This window comes from Oncorhynchus tshawytscha, linkage group LG09 (assembly GCF_018296145.1).
Source record: "Oncorhynchus tshawytscha isolate Ot180627B linkage group LG09, Otsh_v2.0, whole genome shotgun sequence".
NCBI lineage: Eukaryota > Metazoa > Chordata > Actinopteri > Salmoniformes > Salmonidae > Oncorhynchus > Oncorhynchus tshawytscha.
Window position 1 is genome coordinate 18878649 of NC_056437.1, and position 27121 is coordinate 18905769.

General features: G+C 40.2%; 1 protein-coding gene across 4 annotated transcripts in view; it reads left to right on the forward strand.

Moving 5' to 3' along the window:
* The window catches only part of nnt (nicotinamide nucleotide transhydrogenase), a 70107-nt gene extending 43292 nt beyond the window's left edge, over positions 1-26815 (forward strand). For all 4 annotated transcript variants that reach the window (XM_024431132.2, XM_024431129.2, XM_024431130.2 and 1 more), the window contains 6 exons: positions 1116-1295; positions 1668-1827; positions 18575-18656; positions 22860-22978; positions 23090-23205; positions 25280-26815. In XM_024431132.2, the coding sequence (XP_024286900.1) occupies positions 1116-1295; positions 1668-1827; positions 18575-18656; positions 22860-22978; positions 23090-23205; positions 25280-25426 (804 nt within the window). In that variant the 3' untranslated portion in view covers positions 25427-26815. The remainder of the gene's footprint in view (positions 1-1115; positions 1296-1667; positions 1828-18574; positions 18657-22859; positions 22979-23089; positions 23206-25279) is intronic.
* Positions 26816-27121: the final 306 nt, after the last annotated feature.

The window sequence follows — 27121 nt, forward strand, 5'->3', positions numbered from 1 at the left end:
TAGAAATAGAACGACTGGAATGGGCATCCCCCATTCAAATCAATGTTTGAAGTCATGATGGTACAGTGAAATTGTTGTGGTGTGAGGGCATTTCCTGTTCTACTAATTCTATATCTATGGCCCAGCTAATATCCACCAACCTGGATTGACCAGTGCTAAACAAAGGCCTTTGAACTGAACCTTTAGAAATAGGATGGAAGTCTTACCTATTTGTGCTATTGGGGTCCTGTGCTTTAGCCCATTTTAAGGTAGGCTTAGGTTCATTCAGCTATCCTTCAATAAAACGTGCTCTCCTCTCGATCCTGCTCAACTGTTGGCCCTGAAAGAGAGTTCATTGGAAGCATTACACATAGGATCAATCCATAATATGATGATAGATGGAAGGCTAACTAAGATGATTAGGTTTTGAAGCAGCGCTGCAAGAAGGTGGTTCTGGTTAAAACTGTTGTGAATGTTGGCTGCTCAGTCCTCCATGTGGTTTGTCAGTAACAAGGACATTTTGATGTTGAGTAAATCAGTGGATATTCATTTTTACGTATACAATATCGCATCACTCTGACTGATATTAAGGTGTAGCTAAACAATCACCTGTGCCTGAGCATGAATGTCTTTAAAAGGAAATCTGATACTGTTCAAGTCTTTTTTTTTTTTGATGGAGTGGATCATTACATAATGTTAGGTAGCTGGCTCTGGTTATAACTGTTCCCTGAGGTCTGTATCTTGGAGAGTAACACTAGGATGATATCATAGAGAGCCCTTGAAATGAAAACTCCATGTTTTGACAAATGCCTTATGAGTAGACTGAGGCCTACTGCAATCTGATAGGGGTTAAATACACAACATTTCTACTACCTGATCAGATTTCGCTATTTTCCGTTCAATAATACAGGGTGTTGTCTGTTTATGCCAAAATGATTCAGGAAAATGCTTACATGTGCGTTTATATATGGCCAGGCCTACTACTCACATGTGGAACATTATCTTTGTATACCTTCTTTTGAATGGGCAATATATTCAATTTAGCAACATATGAAGGAAAGTACGAATTGATATCTTGCTTTATTAACCCCAATGCCATATGAACCTTTAGTCTAACGGTGGTCTTGTTCTCATAGGGCCTGACTCTGACAGCAGCCATCGGGGGTGCAGACATGCCGGTGGTCATCACTGTGCTTAACAGCTACTCCGGCTGGGCCCTATGTGCCGAGGGTTTCCTGCTCAACAACAACCTGCTCACCATCGTAGGCGCCCTCATCGGCTCCTCAGGGGCCATTCTCTCATACATAATGTGTGTGGTAAGTAAGCATCCTCTGTAAGTTCTTCTGTATTTTAGAAGTATCACACAGACTCTATACTTTCATCATTCTATAGGATATCATCCTTCTGTCTGTATGTAGGATGTGTCACACATCAGATAGTATGAGGTGAATAGGGAGCATCAGGCCATGACTATACAGGTAAACCTTGAACATGCTGAAATATACAAGTGGCATTTTCTGTGCTTCCACCGTTTTCCACTAGGAGGAACTCTAACTGTACTTAAATGCCTTCCTGGCTGCATTGACTGCCTGAAGGAAACTGGGTTCATTGAAACTGCAGTTGACTCAAAAGAAATGAGCAGCTTTTTATTCTTTCCACCCCCTCTTCTCCTCTCTCCCACTGGCTAGGCCATGAACCGTTCCCTGGCCAATGTGATCCTGGGTGGGTACGGTACGTCATCCACTGGGTCAGGGAAGCCCATGGAGATCGTAGGAACACACACAGAGGTCAACGTGGACCAAACTGTTGAAATGATCAAAGACGCCCAAAACATCATCATCACTCCAGGTTAGAGGGCGACCAATTTATAATTTTTAAACGCTGATACCGATTATTGGAGGACCAAAAAAGCCAATACCGATTTAATTGTCCGATTTAAAATATATATATATATATATTTGTAATAATGACAATTACAACAATACTGAATGAACACTTATTTTAACTTTATAATTACATCAATAAAATCAATTTGGCCTCAAGTAAATAATGAAACATGTTCAATTTGGTTTAAATAATTCAAAAACAAAGTGTTGGCGCACGCTAACTAGCTAGCCATTTCACTTCGGTTACACCAGCCTCATCTCGGGAGTTGATAGGCTTGAAGTCATAAACAGCGCAATGCTTGACGCACAACGAAGAGCTGCTGGTAAAATGCACGAAAGTGCTGTTTGAATGAATGTTTACACGCCTGCTTCTGCCTAACACTGCACAGTCAGATACTTGTATGCTTGTATGCTCGTCAGATTATATGCAACGCAGGACATGCAAGATAATATCTAGTAATATCATCAACCATGTGTAGTTAACTAGTGATTATGATTGATTGTTTTTTATAAGATAAGTTTAATGCTAGCTACCAACTTACCTTGGCTTACTGCATTCACTCCTTGTGGAGTGCAACGAGAGAGAGGCAGGTCGTTATTGCGTTGGACTAGTTAACTGTAAGGTTGCAAGACTGGATCCCGCGAGCTGACAAGGTGAAAATCTGTCATTTTGCCCCTGAACAAGGCAGTTAACCCACCGTTCCTAGGCCGTCATTGAAAATAAGAATGTGTTCTTAATTGACTTGCCTAGTTAAATAAAGGTATAACAAAATTGGCAAATCGGCGCCCAAAAATACAGATTTCCGATTGTTATGAAAACTTGAAATCGGCCCTAATTAATCGGCCATTCCGATTGATCGGTCGACCTCTACTCCAGGTAGTCAAAACCTAAGCACCACACACATGTACACGTACACACAGCATGAACACGGTGATACTCAAAAATATGTGGACAAATTAGTGGATTCGGCTATTTCAGCCACACCCGTTGCTGACAGGTGTACACAATTGAGCACACAGCCATACAATCTCCATAGACAAACATTGGCAGTAGAATTGCACGTACTGAAGAGCTCCATGACTTTCAATGTGGCACCATTATAGGATGCCACCTTTACAACAAGTCAATTTGTCACATTTCTGCCCTGCTAGAGCTGCCCGGTCAACTGTTGTTGTGAAGAGGAAATGTCTAGGAGCAACAATGGCTCAGCCGTGAAGTGGTAGGCCACACAAGCTCACAGTACGGGACCGCCAAGGGCTGAAGCGCGTAGCGTGTAAAAATAGTCTGTCCTCGGTTGCAACACTCACTATCGAGTTCCAAACTGCCTCTTGGAAGCAACGTCAGCACAAGAACTGTTCGTCGGGAGCTTCATGAAATGGAAGCGAGTCACTGCAGCAATTTTACATCTAGTGGGAAAGCCTTCCCAGAATAGTGGAGGCTGTTATAGCAGTAAAAGGTGGGGGAAGCTCCATTTTTAATGACCATGATTTTGGAATGAGATACTTGCGAGCACTTTTGGCCATGTAGTGTACTTACACACACTGGGACACTGACAGTAGGTTAATGTAAACTAAACCACTCACGTACACAGGGTTCCTCTTGCAAATGTTTTTAAGACCTAGAGAGTAAGTGGGTTGTGGCCAAAGGTCTTGTGCAGAAAGTATAAAGCATGTCCTTTGCCATCCACATTTTTCAGATATTACAGAACTTTTTTCTTTATTTATCTTACCTCTGTTGACCTTGTTACATCACCAGCTAATTTGCTAACCCTCACTGTGGCACCTCTCCTGTAGGGCCCATCATCCATGCAGGCACATTCCATCCCAAGGTGGTCCAAGAGCCTGGGTCATGTTTTGGAATGGGACTTGAATCACCCTGAATGTAGTGGGTGACTCACTCTCAATGTTCATTCCAATTAGTGATTTCTGCTAGATGAGCTAGCTACAAAGTCAAAATTGGCTAAAGTCTATTGTAAAAATGAGCTTTTTGTTCTTAATTTAAGGGTTAGCAGTGTGGTTAAGGTGATCGTTAGGCTTAAAATCTAATTTCATGACTTCGTGGCAGTGGCAACTACTAACCTGCACCTCTTAAGGAGATAATCCGATTACATTTGTGTTATTCAAGGGTTAAGTTACTGATTACATTTTGGACAGGTAACTAACGGATTATATTAATAAATTAACCTACCCAACCCTGGTCCCAATTAGGGTTGCAAATGGAGGGTATATTACTGGAAACTTTCAAAGTTTACCAGTAAACTACCAGAATGTTGGTGTCTTTAATTATCTCTGGCCTTATCACATGTAAAATATATGAAATAATTAAAGATGAGGCCGGACAAAGTTGAATTACTGTTTAACTGATGCCCGACTCACTTTTCTCCAGACATCCCAAAAATATTTTAAAGATCTGATATTTTTTTGCCAATATATGCAGCTCTTTGTTTATAAAGTGCTGTCCGCTCTCCCTTGAGGCTTTCCCAAGTTGATCCCCAAGAGACCAAACAGCCTCAGGCCACGCGCTCAGATCATTTTCGAGCCTCGGATTGGACAGTGAAACACGCTCGCACCTGCAGGCGACGTGCAGATAATTAATTTCTCGCTCATACAGTCATGGCTGAAACCACTGTAAATTCCTACTATTTATATGTCCATGTTAAACGTGGGAGGTCCCTCACTATAAACAAAGTCAGTTAAATCCATGGTTATTGCATCATTTTCTGATGTATTAGAAGCGATTTTCTGATGTATTAGAAGCGATTTAATAGACGGAAAAACAATGTAATTTAAAAAATTGACTGGCCAGAGATCAGGGCATTCATCAGCAAAGACGCTGTGCAAGCTGATAGTATTTTTGCACAACCAAATTGAAGTCAAAATGATTGAAATCGAAATGTGTCATCTGTATGGTGATTTGCGATACACAACTTACATTTTACCAGTACTACCAGGTAGTAGTGGGCCAACTGGTAACACCACGACAGAATGCGTATGAAGTGATGATGCGGCGCCGAGAACAGCTAGCATGTCCAGCGAAGTACATCGCCAGTGGCACGCACACACTTCTTGCAGTTTTTGCACACTTCTTGTTTCCCCTTGTTGGAGGGGGGGAATGGGGGGGTGCAGTGGTTGGCAACCTCTCCCAAACCCTGATAACCAGTGTTTAAAGATGGATAAGCAACACTTTAGGCTAGAAACAAACTGTAAAAGTCTGACCATCAGAGTCTGAGCTAAGACTTTCAGAAGTCAATCAGTTAAAAAACAGTTTTGCTTTTAGTTAAAACTTTAATATGAATGGAAGTCCTACTTTACAATGTAAGACTCTGTTGCAGTCTAGTTTATTTAGAGGCAGCTTACCAGGGTTTAAACCAGCAACCCTTGCAGTAATGCAAGCACACCACCTGTGCCATTAAGGCCCAGACCTTTTCTCAGAGGCCGGATTGTAGGTTACAATAGCACTGCAAATGACAGTCATTTGGTTAGTCAAAGAATGTGGAAATGTATAATGGACCTTTAACAAAAATCACCTGTAAACTTTTTTTAAAGTGAGAAGTAGGCAATGGTCTGAAGCTGAAAAATAATGGAAATTCACATGAGCACCACAATACCTACCTCAACAAAGTTTTCCCAGCACACATCTTTGACCTTCTACAATGGCTGTGTTGGTCTATTGTACTATAAACAATGTGTCGGCAGGTTGCTTAGGATCCTTTTATTTATTTATTTATTTGTATATATATATATATATATATATATATATATATATATTTATTTTGTGTATGTATATATATATATATATATATATATATATATATATATATATATATATATATATATATATATATATATATATATATATATATATATATATATATATATATTTATGTATATGTATATATATATATATTTATGTATATATATATATATTTATGTATATATATATATATATATATATATTTATATATATTTATGTATATATATATATATATATATATATTTATGTATATATATATATATATATATTATATTTATATATATATTTATGTATATATATATATATATATATTTATGTATATATATATATATTTATGTATATATATATTTATGTATATATATATATATATATTTATGTATATATATATTTATGTATATATATATATATATATTTATGTATATATATATTTATGTATATATATATATATATATTTATGTATATATATATTTATGTATATATATATATATATATTTATGTATATATATATTTATGTATATATATATATATATATTTATGTATATATATATTTATATATATATATATATATATTTATGTATATATATATTTATATATATATATATATATATATATATATTTATGTATATATATATTTATGTATATATATATTTATGTATATATATATTTATGTATATATATATATATATATATATATATATATATATATATATATATTTATATATATATATATTTATGTATATATATATTTATGTATATATATATTTATGTATATATATATTTATGTATATATATATTTATGTATATATATATATATTATATTATGTATATATATATAATATATATATTATATATATATATTTATATATATATAATATATATATATAATATATTATATATATACTATATATATACTGCTCAAAAAAGTAAAGTGAACACTTAAACAACACAATGTAACTCCAAGTCAATCACACTTCTGTGAAATCAAACTGTCCACTTAGGAAGCAACACTGATTGACAATACATTTCACATGCTGTTGTGCAAATGGAATAGACAACAGATGGAAATTATAGGCAATTAGCAAGACACCCCCAATAAAGGAGTGGTTCTGCAGGTGGTGACCACAGACCACTTCTCAGTTCCTATGCTTCCTGGCTGATGTTTTGGTCACTTTTGAATGCTGGCGGTGCTTTCACTCTAGTGGTAGCATGAGACTGAGTCTACAACCAAAACAAGTGGCTCAGGTAGTGCAGATCATCCAGGATGGGACATCAACGCGAGCTGTGGCAAGAAGGTTTGCTGTGTCTGTCAGCGTAGTGTCCAGAGCATGGAGGCGCTACCAGGAGACAGGCCAGTACATCAGGTGACGTGGAGGAGGCCGTAGGAGGGCAACAACCCAGCAGCAGGACCGCTACCTCCGCCTTTGTGTAAGGAGGAGCAGGAGGAGCACTGCCAGAGCCCTGCAAAATGACCTCCAGCAGGCCACAAATGTGCATGCGTCTGCTCAAACGGTCAGAAACAGACTCCATGAGGGTGGTATGAGGGCCTGACGTCCACAGGTGGGGGTTGTGCTTACAGCCCAACACCGTGCAGGACGTTTGGCATTTGCCAGAGAACACCAAGATTGGCAAATTCGCCACTGGCGCCCTGTGCTCTTCACAGCTGAAAGCAGGTTCACACTGAGCACATGTGACAGAGTCTGGAGACGCCGTGGAGAACGTTCTGCTGCCTGCAACATCCTCCAGCATGACCGATTTGGCAGTGGGTCAGTCATGGTGTGGGGTGGCATTTCTTTGGGGGGCCGCACAGCCCTCCATGTGCTCGCCAGAGGTAGCCTGACTGCCATTAGGTATCGAGATGAGATCCTCAGACCCCTTGTGAGACCATATGCTGGTGCGGTTGGCCCTGGGTTCCTCCTAATGCAAGACGATGCTAGACCTCATTTGGCTGGAGTGTGTCAGCAGTTCCTGCAAGAGGAAGGCATTGATGCTATGGACTGGCCCGCCCGTTCCCCAGACCTGAATCCAATTGAGCACATCTGGGACATCATGTCTCGCTCCATCCACCAACGCCACGTTGCACCACAGACTCATCAGGAGCATGCCCAGGCGTTGTCGGGAGGTCATACAGGCACATGGAGGCCACACACACTACTGAGCCTAATTTTGACTTGTTTTAAGGACATTACATCAAAGTTGGATCAGCCTGTAGTGTGGTTTTCCACTTTAATTTTGAGTGTGACTCCAAATCCAGACCTCCATGGGTTGATAAATTTGATTTCCATTGATGTCAGCACATTCAACTATGTAAAGAAAAAAAGTATTTCATAAGAATATTTCATTCATTCAGATCTAGGATGTGTTATTTTAGTGTTCCCTTTATTTTTTTGAGCTATATATATATATATATATATATATAGTACCAGTCAAAAGTTTGGACACCTACTCATTCAAGTTTAAAAAAATATACATATATTTTCTACATTGTATAAAAATCGTGAAGGCATCAAAACTATGAAATAACACATATGGAATCATGTAGTAATCAAAAAAGTGTATAAATATTTTAGATTCCTCAAAGTAGCCACCCTTTGCCTTGACAGCTTTGCACATTCTTGTCATTCTCTCAACCAGCTTCACCTAGAATTATTTTCCAACAGTCTCGAAGGAGTTCCCACATATGCTGAGCACTTGTTGGCTACTTTTCCTTCACTCTGCAGTCCTACTGATCCCAAACCATGTCAATTGGGTTGAGGTCGGGTGATTGTGGAGGCCAGGTCATCTGATGCATCACTCCATCACTCTCCTTCTTGGTCAAATAGCCCTTACACAGCCTGGAGGTGTGTGTTGGGTCATTATCCTGTTGAAAAATCAAATGATAGTCCCGCTAAGCGTAAACCAGATGGGATGGCATATCGCTGCAGAATGCTGTGGTGGCCATGCTGGTTAAATAAATCACTGACAGTATCACCAGCAAAGCACCATCACACCACCACCTTCATGCTTCACGGTGGGAACCACACACGTGGAGATCATCCGTTCACCTACTCTGCGTCTCTCAAAGACTTGGCGGATGATAACAAAAATCTCACATTTGGACTCACTGAAACCAAAGGATAGATTTCCACCGTTGTAATGTCCATTTCTCGTGCTCCTTGGCCCAAGCAATTATTTTCTAATTATTGGTGTCCTTTAGTGGTCCTTTGTCCTTTGCAGCAATTGAAGGCCTGATTCACTGTGTCCTCTGAACAGTTGCTGTTCAGTTGTGTCTGTTACTTAATCTCTGTGAAGCATTTATTGGGCTGCAATTTCTGAGGCTGGTAACTCTCTAATTAACTTATGCTCTGCAGCAGAGGCAACTCTGGGTCTTCATTTCCTGTGGCGGTCCTCATGAGAGCCAGTTTCATCATAGCGCTTGATGGTTTTTGCGAGTGCAATTAAAGAAAGGTTCAAAGTAGAGATCGACCGATCAATCGGAATGGCCGATTTAATTAGGGCCGATGTTCTGAACACTTGAAATCGGACATCGGTATTTTTGTACACCGATTTCGCCGATTTGAAAAAAATAAAATATTTTTTTTTACACCTTTTTATTTAATCTTTATTTACCTTGGAAAGTCAGTTAAGAACACATTCTTATTTTCAATGACGGCCTAGGAATGGTGGGTTAACTGCCTAGTTCAGGGGCAGCACGACAGATTTTTACCTTGTCAGCTCGGGGGATTCAATCTTGCAACCTTACAGTTAACTAGTCCAACGCTCTAACCACCTGATTACGTTGCACTCCACGAGGAGACTGCCTGTTACGAGAATGCAGTAAGCCAAGGTAAGTTGCTAGCTAGCATTAAACTTATCTTATAAAAAAACAATCAATCATAATCACTAGTTAACTACACATGGTTGATGATATTACTAGTTTATCTAGCGTGTCCTGCGTTGCATATAATCAATGCGGTGCATATCATTTCTCCAATGTGTACCTAACCATAAACATCAATGCCTTTCTTAAAATCAATAAACAGAAGTATATATTTTTAAACCTTTAGCCAATAGAAATCCTGGTTAGCAGGCAATATTAACCAGGTGAAATTGTGTCACTTCTCTTGCGTTCATTGCATGCAGAGTCAGTGTTAATGCAACAGTTTGGGCCGCCTAATTTGCCAGAATTTTACGTAATTATGACACAAGGTTGTGCAATGTGACAGGAATATTTAGACTTATAGATGCCACCCCCGTTAGATAAAATACTGAAAGGTTCCGTATTTCACTGAAAGACTAAACGTCTTGTTTTCGAGATGATAGTTTTCGGATTCGGCCATATTAATGACTTAAGGCTCGTATTTCGTTATCATGTTATAACTAAGTCTATGATTTGATAGAGCAGTCTGAGCGATGGTAGGCAGCAGCAGGCTCATGAGCATTCATTCAAACATCACTCTTGTGCGTTTGCCAACAGCTGTTTATGACTTCAAGCCTTTCAACTCCCGAGACGAGGCTGGTGTAACCGAAGTGAAATGGCTAGCTCTGAGACGTAGAGTGGTTGTTTCCCTTGCTCTGCATGGGTAATGCTGCATCGAGGGTGGCTATTGTCTTCGTGTTCCTGGTTCGAGCCCAGGTAGGAGCGAGGTCAGGGACGTGCCTATAAAGTGCCTATAAGAACATCCAATAGTCAAAGGTTAATGAAATACAAATGGTATAGAGAGAAATAGTCCTATAATTCCTATAATAACTACAACCTAAAACTTCTTACCTGGGAATATTGAAGACTCATGTTAAAAGGTACTACCAGTTCCTTTTGTGTGTGTGCGTGCGTACGCACGCACGCACGCACACGGTTGGAAGTCGGAAGTTTACATACACCTTAGCCAACTACATTTAGACTCAGTTTTTCACTATTTCTGACATTTAATCTGTGTAGAAATGGCCTGTTTTAGGTCAGTTAGGATCACCACTTTATTTTTAAGAATGTGAAATGTCAGAATAATAGTAGAGAATTATTTCAGCTTTTATTTTTTCATCACATTCCAATTGGGTCAGAAGTTTACATGCACTCAGTTGGTATTTGGTAGCATTGCCTTTAAATTGTTTAACTTGGGTCAAACGTTCCCACAATAAATTGAGTGAATTTTGGCCCATTCCTTCTGACAGAGCTGGTGTAACGGAGTCAGATTTGTAGGCCTCCATGCTCGCACGCGCTTTTTCAGTTCTGCCCACACATTTTCTATGGGACTGAGGTCAGGGCTTTGTGATGGCCTCTCCAATACCTTGACATTTTGCCACAACTTTGGAAGTATGCTTGGGATCATTGTCTATTTAGAAGACCTGTTTGCGACCAAGCTTTAACTTTCTGACTGATGTCTTGAGATGTTGCTTCAAAATATCCACAAAAGGTTCCTTTCTCATGATGCCATCTATTTTGTGAAGTGCATCAGCCCCTCCTGCAGCAAAGCACCCCCACAACATGATGCTGCCACCCGCGTGCTTCGCGGTTGGGATGGTGTTCTTCGGCTTGCAAGCCTCCCCCTTTTTCCTCCAAACATAATGATGGTCATTATGGCCAAACAGTTCTATTTTTGTTGAGGACATTTCTCCAAAAAATGTACGATCTTTGTTCCCATGTGCAGTTGCAAACCGTAGTCTGGCTTTTTAATGATTGTTTTGGAGCAGTGGCTTCTTCCTTGCTGAGTGGCCTTTCAGGTTATGTCGACATAGGACTTGTTTTACTGTGGATATAGATACTTTCGTACCTGTTTCCTCTAGCATCTTAAGTTCCTTTGCTGTTGTTCTGGGATTGATTTGCACTTTTCGTACCAAAGTACGCTCATCTCTAGGAGACAGAACGCGTCTCCTTCCTGAGCGGTATGATGGCTGCGTAGTCCCATGGTGTTTATACTTGCATACTATTGTTTGTACAGAACGTGGTACCTTCAGGCGTTTGGAAATTGCTCCCAAGGATGAACCAGACTTGTGGTGGTCTACAAAAAATGGTCTTTGCTGATTTCTTTTGATTTTCCCATGTCAAGCAAAGAGGCACTGAGTTTGAAGATGGGCCTTGAAATGCATCCACAGGGACACCTCCAATTGACTCAAATGATGTCAATTAGCCTATCGGAAGCTTCTAAAGCCATGACATAATTTTCTGGAATTTTCCAAGCTGTTTAAAGGCAGAGCCAACTTGTTTTATGTAAACTTCAGACCAACTGGAATTGTGATACAGTGAATTATAAGTGAAATAATATGTCTGTAAACAATTGTTGGAAAAATTACTTGTCATGCACACAGTAGATGTCCTAACCGACTTGCCAAAACTATAGTTTGTTAACAAGAAATTTGTGGAGTGGTTGAACGAGTTTTAATGACTCCAACCTAAGTGTTTGTTAACTTCCTACTTCCACACACACAGTTCCAGTTGACAGACCTACACATTCAAGGGTTTTTCACGATTTTCTACATTGTAGAATGATAGTGAAGACATCAGAAATGATTTAAAGCAATAAATGTCCTCCTTTAGACTAGTTGAATATCTGCATTTGCTGGTTCGATTACAGGCTCAAAATGTCCAGAAACAAATACCTTTCTTCTGTAACTCGTCAGTCTATTCTTGTTCTGATAAATGAAGGCTATTCCATGTGAGAAATTGCCAGGAATCTGTGGTACTTGCATTGTGGTACTTGTGAATTTCCTTTATTTTTAAGCTTCAGACCAATGCCTACTTCTCACTTAATATGCAGAAATCGCCTTGCCATTTCCAGGTTGCAAAATGTGTAATAGTTAGCCTAATTCCACTGTATGTAACAAAGTTATTGTAGTGTAGAGAATCAGTGTGTGTAACAATACAATGTATAGTGTAGAGAATCAGTGTATGTAACAATACAATGTATAGTGTAGAGAGTCAGTGTATGTAACAATACAATGTATAGTGTAGAGAATCAGTGTATGTAACAATACAATGTATAGTGTAGAGAGTCAGTGTATGTAACAATACAATGTATAGTGTAGAGAGTCAGTGTATGTAACAATACAATGTATAGTGTAGAGAATCAGTGTATGTAACAATACAATGTATAGTGTAGAGAGTCAGTGTATGTAACAATACAATGTATAGTGTAGAGAATCAGTGTATGTAACAATACAATGTATAGTGTAGAGAGTCAGTGTATGTAACAATACAATGTATAGTGTAGAGAGTCAGTGTATGTAACAATACAATGTATAGTGTAGAGAGTCAGTGTATGTAACAATACAATGTATAGTGTATGTAACAATACAATGTATAGTGTAGAGAGTCAGTGTATGTAACAATACAATGTATAGTGTAGAGAGTCAGTGTATGTAACAATACAATGTATAGTGTAGAGAATCAGTGTATGTAACAATACAATGTATAGTGTGTCATGTATGTAACAATACAATGTATAGTGTAGAGAATCAGTGTATGTAACAATACAATGTATAGTGTAGAGAATCAGTGTATGTAACAATACAATGTATAGTGTAGAGAATCAGTGTATGTAACAATACAATGTATAGTGTAGAGAGTCAGTGTATGTAACAATACAATGTATAGTGTAGAGAATCAGTGTATGTAACAATACAATGTATAGTGTAGAGAGTCAGTGTATGTAACAATACAATGTATAGTGTAGAGAATCAGTGTATGTAACAATACAATGTATAGTGTAGAGAATCAGTGTATGTAACAATACAATGTATAGTGTAGAGAGTCAGTGTATGTAACAATACAATGTATAGTGTAGAGAATCAGTGTATGTAACAATACAATGTATAGTGTAGAGAGTCAGTGTATGTAACAATACAATGTATAGTGTAGAGAATCAGTGTATGTAACAATACAATGTATAGTGTAGAGAGTCAGTGTATGTAACAATACAATGTATAGTGTAGAGAGTCAGTGTATGTAACAATACAATGTATAGTGTAGAGAGTCATTGTACCACCTAAACCGCTGTGAAATATATTTTACATATCCAAGAATATTGTATTTTCAGCTGTTTGAAGCTGGTGTGCAAAACTGAAATTTAAAGACGCAAAAACTTAACTTAAGAATGGGAAGCATGGAACTAGTGCACAAAGAACATATCTACCAGACTTACTTTCAATGAGTGACAGATTTTCACTCATTTTATTCATCACCCCAGGACAGTTGGAGTGGCGATGAGATGTGGGAGGATAAATGTAGAGAAAGTAAATATAAACATGTGGCCACTCCAGAGTAAACAAGCATGTGGGGCCAAGCACAACACAATACCCCTGGTCTTCCAGCCGTCCAGCAAGGCTCAACCGTAGGGTGTCCTGACCCAGACGTTAGACCCTGTCTATCTAACATTGATCTAAACCACGGGCATCTGTAGACAGTGGTGGAGACTTAGGATCTATGTATCTATTGTGGAGGATGGTCTGAATCCTCAAAGTACACAGTGGTCTAACTGACTACTGCAAACCCAGACTTTTTTTGTACCTGAACAATATTTTCAAGCATCTTCTCCTAATTTCTCCAATTTACCTGGTGTTTATGTGCCAGCTAGTCCTGTCAGACTGAAAGGTGATCCTCAGCTTCTGAGGCCTGGTGTTATGGTGCACTGTTCCACTGTTGCTCAGTGTGTTGTGGTCTGTCAGTGGGTCCCAGGTTCTCCATCTGACTCCAGTGCACAAAACTACACCAGGCCCGAGCTGGAACCGGGGCAGTCTTGTTTTCCTGTTCACATTTCCTATAATTGGACCAGTTGCAGTTACTTTTCTTGATTGACATCTGTGGAAACGTTTAAGACTTTTTAAAAAAATTTATAAACATGGGTCTTGTCTGGACGGGCTTGTTTTCGTTAGGAGAAAGCCTTGTGTGTGAGTCCGTATTATTATAAAAATGTGTATATATATATATATATATATCATTAAGAACCAAGAATAGACCGTAGACAGACATGTTCAGTGCAACATGCTATGTTTAAAGCCGAGTATTTGACGGCTGTTGTGACAGGCCAATCAAACATTGTTAACAGCAATTGAGGCTTTAAATTGTCCATTTGCTTTGAATTATTGTTTCTCTCTTGGATGGTGCTAATTTCAGTGAGAGGTTTCTGAACTCTGCACGGGCCATATGACAGATGAGTGTCGATGGTCCGTATCATGTTTGACAGGCTTAGGTTGGCTTTGGAATGGTGAAGAACAGTGAGTAAAGACTTACTTGGTAAGTTAGAAATGTTCAGCCAACCACACTTACTGGAGCAATGCGTGTGCTCTTACAGCTTATAATGTACACATTCTGACAATATACAGTGCCTTCCGAAGGTATTCACACCCCTTGACTTTTTCCACATTTTGTTGTTACAGCCTGAATTTAAAATTGATTAAATTGAGATTTTGTGTCACTGGCCTACACACACCTCAATGTCAAAGTGGAATAATTTTTATTGACATTTTTACAAATTCATTAAAAATGAGATTCTTAATATTTCTTGACTACCTCATCCCAAACACTGATTCAACCATCAAGACCAGGGAGGTTTTCCAATGCCTTGCAAAGACCGCCACCTATTGGTAGATGTGTAAAAATAGAAAAACGCAAACATGAAATATCCATTTGAGCATGGTGAAGTTATTAATTACTATTTGGATGGTGTATCGATACACCCAGTCACTACAAAGATACAGGTGTCCTTTTTAACTCCGTTGCCGGAGATGAAGGATACCGCTCAGGGGTTTCACCATAAGGCCAATGGTGTCTTTAAATCAGAGTTGAATTGCTGTGATCGGAGACCTGAGGATGGATCATCAACATTTTAGTTACTCCACAATACTAACCTAAATGACAGCGTGAAGAGAAGGAAGCCTGTACAGAAGACAAATATGTAAAAACATGCATCCTGTTTGCAATAAAGTAAAAATACAAAAAATGTGGCAAAGAAATGAACTTTGTCCAGAATACAGTGTTTGGGAAGAATCCAACACAACACATCACTGACCACCACTTTTCATATTTTCAAGTATGTGGTGGCTGCATCATGTTATATGTATGCTTGTCATCCGCAAATAAGTTTTTGTGGGATAAAAACTGGAATAGAGCTAAGTACAGGCAAAATCCTAGAGGAAAACCTGGCTCAGTCTGCTTTGGACCAGACATTGGGAGCAAATACACCTTTCAGCAGGACAATAACCTAAAACAATAGGAGTTGGTTACCAAGACGACATTGAATGTTCCTGAGTGGCCTAGTTAGTTTTAACTTAAATCGTCTAGAAAATATATTGCAAGACTTGAAAATGGCTGTCAAGCAATGATCAGCAACCAACTTGACAAAGCTTGAAGAATTTTTAAAACTATAATGGGAAAATATTGTACAATCCAGGTCTTCTAGACTTAAGGGAAATACTCACAGCTGTAATCGCTGCCAAAGATGATTCTAACATGTATTGACTCCGGTGTGTGAATACTTAGTGCCTTGCAAAAGTATTCATTCCCCTTGGCGTTTTTCCTATTTTGTTGCATTACAACCTGTAATTTAAATGGATTTTTATTTGGATTTCATGTAATGGACATACATAAAATAGTCCAAATTGGTGAAGGGAAATTTTAAAAAAGAACTTTCAAAAAATAAAAATAGAAAATGTAATGGGAAAGTGGTGCGTGCATATGTATTCACTCCCTTTGCTATGAAGCCCATAAATAAGATATGGTGCAACCAATTACCTTCAGAAGTCACATAATTAGTTAGATTGCACAAAGGTGGGCTTGATTTAAGTGTCATATGATCTCAGTGTATATATACACCTGTTCCGAAAGGCCCCAGAGTCTGCAACACCACAAAGCAAGGGGCACCACCAAGCAAGCGGTACCATGAAGACCAAGGAGCTCTTCAAACAGGTCAGGGACAAAGTTGTGGAGATTTACAAATCAGGGTTGGGTTATAAAAAATATCAGAAACTTTGAACATCCCACTGAGCACCACTTAAATCCATTATTAAAAAATGGAAAGAATATGGCACCACAACAAACCTGCCACGAGAGGGCCGTCCACCAAAACTCATGGACCAGGCAAGGAGGGAATTAATCAGAGATCCAACAAAGAGACCAAAGATAACCCTGAAGGAGCTGCGAAGCTCCACAGCAGAGATTGGAATATCTGTCCATAGGACCACTTTAAGCCGTACACTCCACAGAACTGGGCTTTACGGAAGAGTGGCCAGAAAAAAGCATTGCTCAAAGAAAAAAATAAGCAAACACATTTGTTGTTCGCCAAAAGGCATGTGGGAGACACCCCAAACATATTGAAGAAGGTACTCAGGTCAGGTGAGACAAAAATGTAGCTTTTTGGCCATCAAGGAAAATGCTATGTCTGGCGCAAATCCAACACCTCTCATCACCCCGAGAACGCCATCCCCACAGGGGAAGCATGGTGGTGGCAGCATCATGCTGTGTGGATGTTTTTCATTGATGGAGGATGCTAAATACAGGGAAATTCCTGAAGGGGGGTGAACAGTAATGCACTCAAGTTTTCAGTTTTTTTGTCTTATTTCTTGTTTGTTTCACAATAAATAAATAAATATGTTGCATCTTCAAAGTGGTAGGCATGTTGTGTAAATCAAATGATACAAACCACCAAATTGTCCATTTTAATTCCAGGTTGTAAGGCAACAAAATAGGAAAAATGCCAAGGGAGGTGAACACTGTATGTAAATGAAAGATTTTGGTATTTAATTTTCGATAAATCTGCCCAGAAAATACATTTTCACTTTTTCATAATGGGGTATTGTGTGTAGATAGGTGATCATTTGTTTTTATTAAATCTATTTTGACTGCAGGCTGTAGCACAACAAAATGTGGAATAAGTGCAGGGGTATTAATACTTTCTGAACGCACCGTACCTCTATGAAAATCCCACTATCTTTGCTTTGCAAAATAAGTAATTTTCCATCAGTACTTTGATACCATCATCCTTACATGGGCAATCTGCAGATGGAAACTCATGTGGCATTTTATAAATGATATTCTTGAAGAATCAATGGCCATGTATCATCAATTTTAAAGTCCAAAATGGACATAGCAATCACAGATTACTCCTTTAAAAGTAACATAATTGATTTCTGTTTGCACTCCTCAAGAATCCTGCACATGCTCCCACTGAACTTCTTCAGATAAAGGGATTTGAAATCATTTCACAACTGATTTTTATTTTCAGCCTTGATGTCCATTCTGTTTATTTTACAGCGTTTGTTTATTGTTTTATAAAATAAAAGGCTCTGTTATTTTACCTCCGGTCTTGTTGAAATGAGAGGAAAGAGCTCCCCTTGTATGCAGGATTATTATCAAAACCATATTCTGCAATTTAAACCCAACCATGCAGATAAAGTAGGTTAGTAGACTTGTTTATGCCTGAGCCCTCAGACATCCTCTGTTCCTCTGGGTATCCGCTGGTCCTCTAAAATTATACTCAACAGAAAAAACTCCCTAATTCCCTATTGCTGGGATATGTTAGTTTGAATAACTTTGTTGTTATCACTGTTCTGGTTTGATCAGTTTCACGGTGCCCAAATACCTGTTGTCAAAACCAAAAACGGAGAAATAACATTTATTTCCGAAATGTTCAAACTGTTTATATTAGGATTCTTTTGAAGCAAGTTCGATAAGGATTTATGCCAGTGTGATTTAATCATCTACGATATCAATGTCCGGGTCAGAATCTCTGGGATTGCCTGAAATATGTTTGATATTTCTACAAGCATTTTTTAAATCACAATTCAGAGGTGGAAGTCAGTTTTTCATTTGGATTAAGACGTGCCTGTCAGTCAATGTAGACAGTTTTTCCCAAAGGTTTTTATTGTGTTCCTTCTGTTTTTCTAACAGCAGTTCACAGGTTTTCAAAGCAAATGTGAAAATGTTATTTTGAAAGCTGCTAGTTTTTACAGAAGACTGGGTTCCCTCACTGTCTGTGTTCCTGTCCTTCAGGTTATGGTCTGTGTGCTGCCAAGGCCCAGTACCCCATCGCTGAACTGGTCAAGATGCTGCAGGAGCAGGGCAAGAAAGTCAGGTGAGGGTCCAGGTAAAAGGATAATCAAAGCTATGGCCCTAACCCCTTCAGTACCCTGGTAAACAGATAACCAACCCTACGCTTGTTTTGAGATCTAAGTGAGAGCTGCATTTAGCCACCTGTGCACATTTGTTCATATTCTTTGCTAGTTAGTGCATTATTAGCACAGTTATAACTAATTTCTAGTCAACAGTGGGGGAGTGACTGCTTCCAACAAGAGCACAAAATGTGTGCATCTTTGAAAAGCGAGTCAGGTAAAGTGTTGTATTTTGAGACGGTCTTGAATAAGCTAAGTAGCCAATAGGCAGAGCATAGCATAATTTGTCTGATTCTCTGTAATAATGGTATGGGAATAATAACTACTTTTATTTTGTAAAGTGGTTACTTGCATCAAACATTTTCAGTCACCTTGTCTGAAAGACAAGTAGATTAGCAGGTTAATGTCAAGCCCTGCATGTATTATTATTATTATAATTTTTAAGTCTCATGGAATGTAAGCATTGAACACCACACATTGGCTGCTACTGTAGGCTGAATGATGGAACAACTATTTCCATGTTAAAATGTAATGATGCATTTTTCTCCATTGTTTTGGATGGCCACTCTGGTAGGCATACATTATGAGCCACTGTTAAAACTGTAAACTTAAAGCGGGTACAGCCTCAGTGTACACAGTAAATGCGCCGGAAGATGCAAAGAATTTTCACAACGTTCAAGTTTACGCTCAGCAGACCTGAAAAGTGCTCAGTGGTGGAAAAAAATAGAGGGAAATTGGCCCTAAACACCTTCATTACCCTGGTGAAAGTATTGAGACCCTTTGACTTTTTCCACATTTTATGTTACAACCTTATTCTAAAATGTATTTGTTTTTTTCTTATCAATCTACACACAATACCCCATGATGACAAAGCAAAAACAGTTTTGGAAATATCACATTTATACATAAGTATTCAGACCCTTTACTCAGTACTTTGTTGAAGCACCTTTGGCATAGATTACAGCCACGAGTCTTTCGTATGACGCTACAAGCTTGGCACACCTGCATTTGGGGAGTTTCTCCTATTCTCTGCAGATCCTCTCTAGCTCTGTCAGGTTGGATGGGAAGTGTCGCTGCACAGCTATTTTTAGGTCTCTTCGATCCGGTTCAAGTCCGGGCTCTGGCTGGGCCGCTCATGGACGTTCAGAGACTTGCCCCAGAGCCACTTCTGCGTTCTCTTGGCTGTGTGCTTAGGGTCGTTGTCCTGTTGGAAGGTGAACCTTCACCCCAGTCTGAGGTCCTGAGTTCTCTGGAGCAGGTTTTTATCAAGGATCTCTCTGTACTTTTCTCCGTTCATCTTTCCTCGATACTGATTAGTCTCACAGTCCCTGCTGCTGAAAAGCATCTCCACAGCTTGATGCTGCCACCACCGTGGTTCACCGTAGGGATGGTGCCAGGTTTCCTCCAGACCTGACTCTTGGCATTCAGGCCAAAGAGTTCAATCTTGGGTTCATCAGACCAGAGAATATTGTTTCTTGTAGGTGCATTTTGGCAACCTCCAAGCGGGCCTTCATGTGCCTTTTACTGAGGAGTGGCTTCTGTCTGGCCACTCTACTATAAAGGCCTGATTGGTGGAGTGCTGCAGAGATGGTTGCCCTTCTGGAAGGTTCTCCCATCCCCACAGAAGAATTCTGGAGCTCTGTCAGAGTGACCATCTGGTTCTTGGTCACCTCCCTGACCTAGGCTCTTCTCCCCTGTTTGCTCATTCTGGCCAGGGGCAAGCTCTAGGAAGAGTCTTGGTGGTTCCAAACTTCTTCCATTTTAAGAATGATGAAGGCCACTGTGTTCTTGTGAACCTTCATTGCTTCAGAAATGTTTTGGTACCCTACCCCAGACCTCTGCCTTGGCTCAATCCCGTCTCGTAGCTCTACAGACAATTCATTCGACCTACTGGCTTGGTTTTTGCTCTGACGTGCACTGTCATCTGTGGGACCTTTATATAGACAGGTGTGTGCATTTCCAAATCATGTCCAATCAATTGGATTTACCACAGGTTGTAGAAACATCTCATGGATGATCAATGGAAACAGGATTCTCCTGAGATTTATATTGAGTCTCATAGCAAAGGGTCTGAATACTTATGTAAATATTGGGGTTTTGTTTATTTTTAATACATCTGCAAAAATGTCTAAACCTGTTCACTTTGTCATTATGGGGAATTGTGTGTAGATTGATGAGGAAAACAAATATTCATTTTAGAAAATGCTGGATTGTAACAAAATGTGGAAAATTGTAAGGTGTCTGAATAATTTCAGAATGCACTGTAACCAAAGCTATCGCCTTGACCACTTCATTAGATATTTTGTGTGTACAGTGCCTTCGGAAAGTATTCAGACCCCTTGACTTTTTCCACATTTTGTTACGTTAGACTTATTCTAAAATTGATTAAATAAAAACAATTCCTCAGGAGAGGAAAGGACAGGGTTGAGGCTTACTGTAAAGAGGAGAGGAAGGTGAAAGGGAGGAGAGAGAAGGAGAGCAGCGCAAAAGGAGGAATGTGTACACCGGAGAGAGGAGAGGAGGGAAGGGGAAAGGCACACCGGAAGCTTTTGTAATTTTCTTTCATTCGTTTGATCTGAGGTTCCAGCAGCTGCTGCTACTTAGAGCATTTGCAGTTGATTAGAGGAGGAAGTGGGTGGCCAGAGTGGCCAGATTTTGTAGTCCCGTTCCTCCTCCCCTTCCCTCTCGGCTAGATAATTGGGTGGGGATGTTGGGCTGCTATGAGGGCGGGACATGGGGCTGCCACTGTTTGGAGCTCCAGAGATGGATATTGTTCCTAATGTATCAGTAATATAATGTAACTCACACAGTCTGATGTTGCTCTGATTAGCATTTCTTGTGAAAGCCAAGCCCCCTCCCATTTCAACACTGTAACATGTGCATTGCATTACATGATGTAGCTAACCGGGTTACTTAACTCCGCACACTGAATACCCTTGTGTGTAGCAAAGTTCCTAGTGTGTGTGTGTGTGTGTGTGTGTAAATCGGGGACTGATTGATAATGGCTGGAGATGAGTGTCTGGATAGAGCAGGAGAGGGGGAACGAGACGACTCAGGCAATAGGCCCTATAGGCCCTCAGGCAATAGGCCCTAAAATTGTCAGACTCCAGCCACCCTAGTCGTTGACTGTTCTTTGCTACCGCATGGCAAGCGGTACCGGAGCGCCAAGTATAGGTTCAAGAGGCTCCTAAACAGCTTCTACCTCCAAGCCATAAGACTCCTGAACATCTAATGAAATGGCTACCCAGACCATCCCTCCCCCCTCTTTTACACCGCTGCTACTCTGTTGTCATCTTCTATGCATAGTCTCTTGAATACCTCTATCTACATGTACATATTACCTCAACTAACCGCTACCCCCGCACATTGACTCTGTACCGGTACCCCCCTGTATATAGTCTCGCTATTGTTATTTTACTGCTGCTCTTTAATTACTTGTTACTTTTTAGTTCTTATTCATATTTATTTTTTAAAACTGCATTGTTAGTTAGGGGGTCGCAAGTAAGCGTTTCACTGTAAGTTCTGTTGTATTCAGTGCATGTGACTACTAAAATTTGATTTGATTTGAGTGAGTGGAGTGCAGCTGCTCTGATCTCTGCTTTTAATCTCTGGTCATAAACCTGCTGCTCCAGTGTCTATCCGTAGGGCCCTCTTATCCTCCATCCTCAACCCATTTCCCCTGCTTCTCAGGCCCTTAATGACCTCTGACATTAAAACAGGCCCTCAAACTCAAACCACCCCTCCACTAACATCATGGCCCCTCCATCCTGTACTTTGGGATTTTGGCACTGAAGCCCTTTATCTACTTCTCTAAAGTCAGATGACATCGTGGATTCCATTTTTATGTGTCTGGGTGCAGTTTGAAGGAAGTTGCTAACTAGTGTTAGCACAGTGACTGGAAGCATGCTAGCTGTTACCATAGACTTCCAGCCAGTGTGCTAACGCTACGTAGCAATGGCTCGCCGAACTGCCTCGAACATCTTTCATACTGGATGCAGAGACATAAAAATTAATCTGGCTTCATTGCCAAAATCCCGAAGTATCTCGAACTTTGGTCAATAGCCAAACTATTATAATACTTTCAGCTACAAGGGTTTCCTAACCCTTGTCCTTGCATTGCCACAAGCCCTGGAGGTGAATAAGATGGTGATCCTTCTCTCTTGCAGGTTTGGTATCCACCCCGTGGCTGGTCGTATGCCTGGGCAGCTCAACGTGCTATTGGCTGAGGCGGGCGTACCCTATGACATTGTGCTGGAGATGGAGGAGATCAACGAGGACTTTGCTGGTATATTTGCTTTCACCCTCATCTATCTCTTCACATGTTCATGTTTGAAATTACCCCATTGTCTCTGTGGTTTGCTGTGAACTAATTTGATTCTCTTTCCCTGTGTCTCAGAAACGGACCTGGTTCTGGTGATCGGCGCCAACGACACAGTGAACTCTGCAGCCCTGGAGGATCCCAACTCCATCATCGCTGGCATGCCTGTCCTGGAAGTGTGGAAGTCGAAACAGGTAAGAGGGAGGGGCCTGCATGGTCTAGAAAGAAGATCTACCATATTTCCTACACTAGTCCATTGGTTTCACACTTCAAAGTGTACACGCTTCAAAGTGGAAAAAGGGGTAGAGAATGGTACTGCAGCCCCGTCATATTCTGACTGTTACAGAATGGCTTGAGTGGATTTAATCTGGCTCTCTTCATGGTGAAAGTTTAGTTTTGGAGGTTCGCTAACTTCTCCTGGAGCGAATAACATTGGTTCAGAAAGAGGCTGTTCTTATTTTCTGTTCCAGTCTGTCCCAGACTTGGATGCACCCTTAGAGAGAAAGACAGGCCTCTTTTCACATGCAATCACACACATGCATCTCGTACTCTTTGTCACAGAGGCAATAGGCCCCTACCTAGGTGTAGCTCAAGCAGGCGCAGATCTCACACGGCTTCCATTAGTGGTGACTCGCTCCCTCTGGAATTATGACATTTTTAGAGCGTCCGAGTGAAACCTTCCCTAAAAGTGATGCCTCACCACCCTACTTTAAAACCCCTTCATTTCCAAAGGTTCCCTTGGGAAATCATAGAGCTTTAAGACTACCAGCATCCCACCCCTCTACTCTGAGCTGGAGTGACCTGTGTGTTTACATCCCCTGGACTCACTGCACTACTGTTGAAAATGTTATTTTCATTGTTCTTCAGTGACTCAGACACTTGAATTAATAACCTTCCACTTGTGGCTCATGTTTATATGATACTGTGTGGGGTCGGTCAGACTGTAGAGTGGGTGGGTGTGCTGGTCTAGGCTCTATGTGCAGTCTGGCTGTAGATGTAAACAAACTGGGCGGGGCTCCTCTATGCCACCATAGCCAAGCTTGGCAGAGCAGGCAGAGGGCATTCCTTTGGTACTGTACCCTCGCTGGCCTGGGAGTTAGGACTGGGAGGCCCTGCCTAGAGGCTGGCTAGGGTAGGCCTGCCTGGGTGTCCCAGATCCTTACTGTAATCCTGGCCTGAACCACTACCATAGTGGGATCCATATTTACAGTCCTCTCTCACAGGAGGGTGTTAGAGTGGGTGTTTGTGATTCAGTACATGCTTACTTGTGTTTTTGTATGAATGTGTTTAACTTAGAATGTGTAAGTGTTTGTTTTAGAGTAGGTTTTGTGGGTGGGACTGTGGCATGGGAACACTTCACTGTGTCTTGAGTCACCTGGCCACTACTGATCCTCCCCTGCCTCTGAGGGGTTTCCAACGTTCCTCCTGTTGATTTTTGTGTCTTGATATGCGGCGCTTCTGTTCCAAGTATCATTCAGCGTGTCAGATAGCAGGGAGTAAAAGGCTGAGAGTGTTGCTCTGGTTTTACTTATTCAATTATAATGCTGTGTTATGTGCCTCCAGGCACCAAAACACATGCCCACAATCACGGGATGCTCCAATCCATTTCCCAAGACCTGCTCTCTCTCTCTGCCTAGACTGCAACTTCAGACACTAATGATGCTTCATTTTCTAAATGGCCTCAATGGCCTTAAGTACCCCTTAGTTGTGAGACAAACACTCTTCTCCCCATTCTCCTCCAAATGGAACCCTTCCCCATCCATCTCCAACTTACAGGACATGCAGGTGCAACATTTGTACCCCTGTTAAGGGTTTGTTCTTAGATAAGTGTTTAACATCTGAAGTCTTTACCAAACTAGACAAGAGGTGGTATAGCAGTAATGACATTTGGAGCTCTAGCTAATTTGCCACATCATATGATTTTGAGTTTGAAGAGGGAAAACAACTGGGTGATTGCATTGCTTTTGATTATTTGTAAAAAAATATATATAAAAAATTTAACCTTTATTTTACTAGGCAAGTCAGTTAAGAACAAATTCTTATTTTCAATGACGGCCTAGGAACAGTGGGTTAACTGCCTGTTCAGGGGCAGAACGACAGATTTGTACCTTGTCAGCTCGGGGATTCGAACTTGCAACCTTTCGATTACTAGTCCAACGCTCTAACCACTAGGCTACCCTGTAAGATAGAACAGCGTATCAGGCGTTTTTTTTCTCAGTTGTGTAAATGTCTTAGCTGAGGCCGTGTGTGTGTCTCCCTGTCTCTTAGGTGGTTGTAATGAAGCGTTCTCTGGGAGTGGGCTATGCTGCCGTGGACAACCCCATCTTCTACAAGCCCAACACAGCCATGTTGCTTGGAGATGCCAAGAAGACCTGTGACGCACTGCAGGCTAAAGTCCGCGAGGCCAGCCAGTGAGCCGTGGCCGGTGCAGTAGGACCCTGGGCTCGTCACATCGAGGTCCAGGGCATCACACGTCCAGAGGGGGAGAGGAGTGGGCACAAACAAGCTAATAGTTAGACGTAGCATTAATGTTGTCGTTTCCTCTCCTGGCAAAAAGTTTTCCTCCCTTTTTTTCTGAACAGTTTTTTGCAATGGTGATGAGTAGGTGTTCTCTTCTTTCTCACCAGGAGCATTTTATTCTCACCCTCTTTTTCAAAGCAAGGAAAAAAGCAAAAGTGTCACCTTTTTGTACATTTTATTTTTAGATTTTTCAATGTTCGTTCATTTTCCAGTTTTATACTGTAGTTAGATTTTTTGTATTTGACCTGACCGAATCGTACCACAAGTGTCAAATTGATTTGCATTTAGCTCCTTGGCCTAGCAGCAACTGTTAACTTCAATGTAAAGCCATTGTCAGTAATAGTTACTCTAATCACTAACTGTATGGGTTGTTTTTTTTCTTGAATGCGTTTGGTGGACTGTGCTTAGTGTAATGACCAGCTTTGTGATGTAGTGGTAATGTGTTACATGTGATTAGACGCTTCAAGAAGAAAGATTTAGTGAATGTAGCTTCAGTTGGCCCTCTGCCACGCAGCTAAGTTTCCCCTTTTAACACTACAGAGATGTTGAAGGAACCATGTAGATTTAAGTTTAATAAAAGATGAGTATCATAATATGACTGTTAGAATTTATCATACATTGTGAGATTATGGCTTAATTTAGCATGGATACATTTATGAATTGCTGATTTGTCAAATGGTTAGTTAGAGTCCTGCCATGTCAAGCTCTTTCCTTATGCCTTCATCTAGACAGAATCACTGTCTGATGTTTCCTTACCGGGACCTTATACAATACAACTCTATAGAGAAACTGACCATGACAACATCCCTACCTCTGCATAGCTTCCTAAAGTGACCCCCTTCCATTCTCTTCTTCGTAAACCATTCTCTTCTTCCACTAATACAGTCTTTCCAGACTTGTATCTGTCTTGCTATATTTAGCTTTGCGTAGAAAGGTTAACATATGAAGGGTTGTTATTCACTTACACGTGGTGCCATAGCAGAGCTAGTTGGTGTTAAATTGTAATTTTCCCTATTTCTGTCCAGTTTTCAGTTATGAGGTAAAGTAAAGAACAACTCGAGGGAAGAAATTATTTTAGAAAATAATAGTTGTGAAGAAATGGCCAAAAAAATTCCCACATGTATTTTTGTATAGAGAAGAACCTATTTGTATAATTGTTAAGGCTTACGCAGGCTTTGCTGCACAACATTTTTCACATTTTCTAATGTTGGGGAGATGAATGAAATACTGTGAATGTTTTTCTCTCTGGTTTATCATCCCTAAATAAACCTTGATTTAATGGAACTTGGAAAGTCAAGACTCTACATTTTTGTTGATTTTTACCAATTTTATAGCTAGTTTCTAATGTATGGAGTAACAAGTTCTTAAAGCTGTAATAGACACTTAGAGAAATGGATGGTGGCAGTGGTGTGGCTGAGAGTGTATGTGTTGTGCTGAGAGTGTGTGACCAATACATGGGGTGTAGTTTCTGGCATGTAAGTGAAGATTTCACATGACTAGGATTGCATGCATTTGCCATGAGGGTTACTTCATCATGTAACAAGTAGCACTCAGACACCCTGCTCTCTCTGCTGATCCTCTTGACAGGCA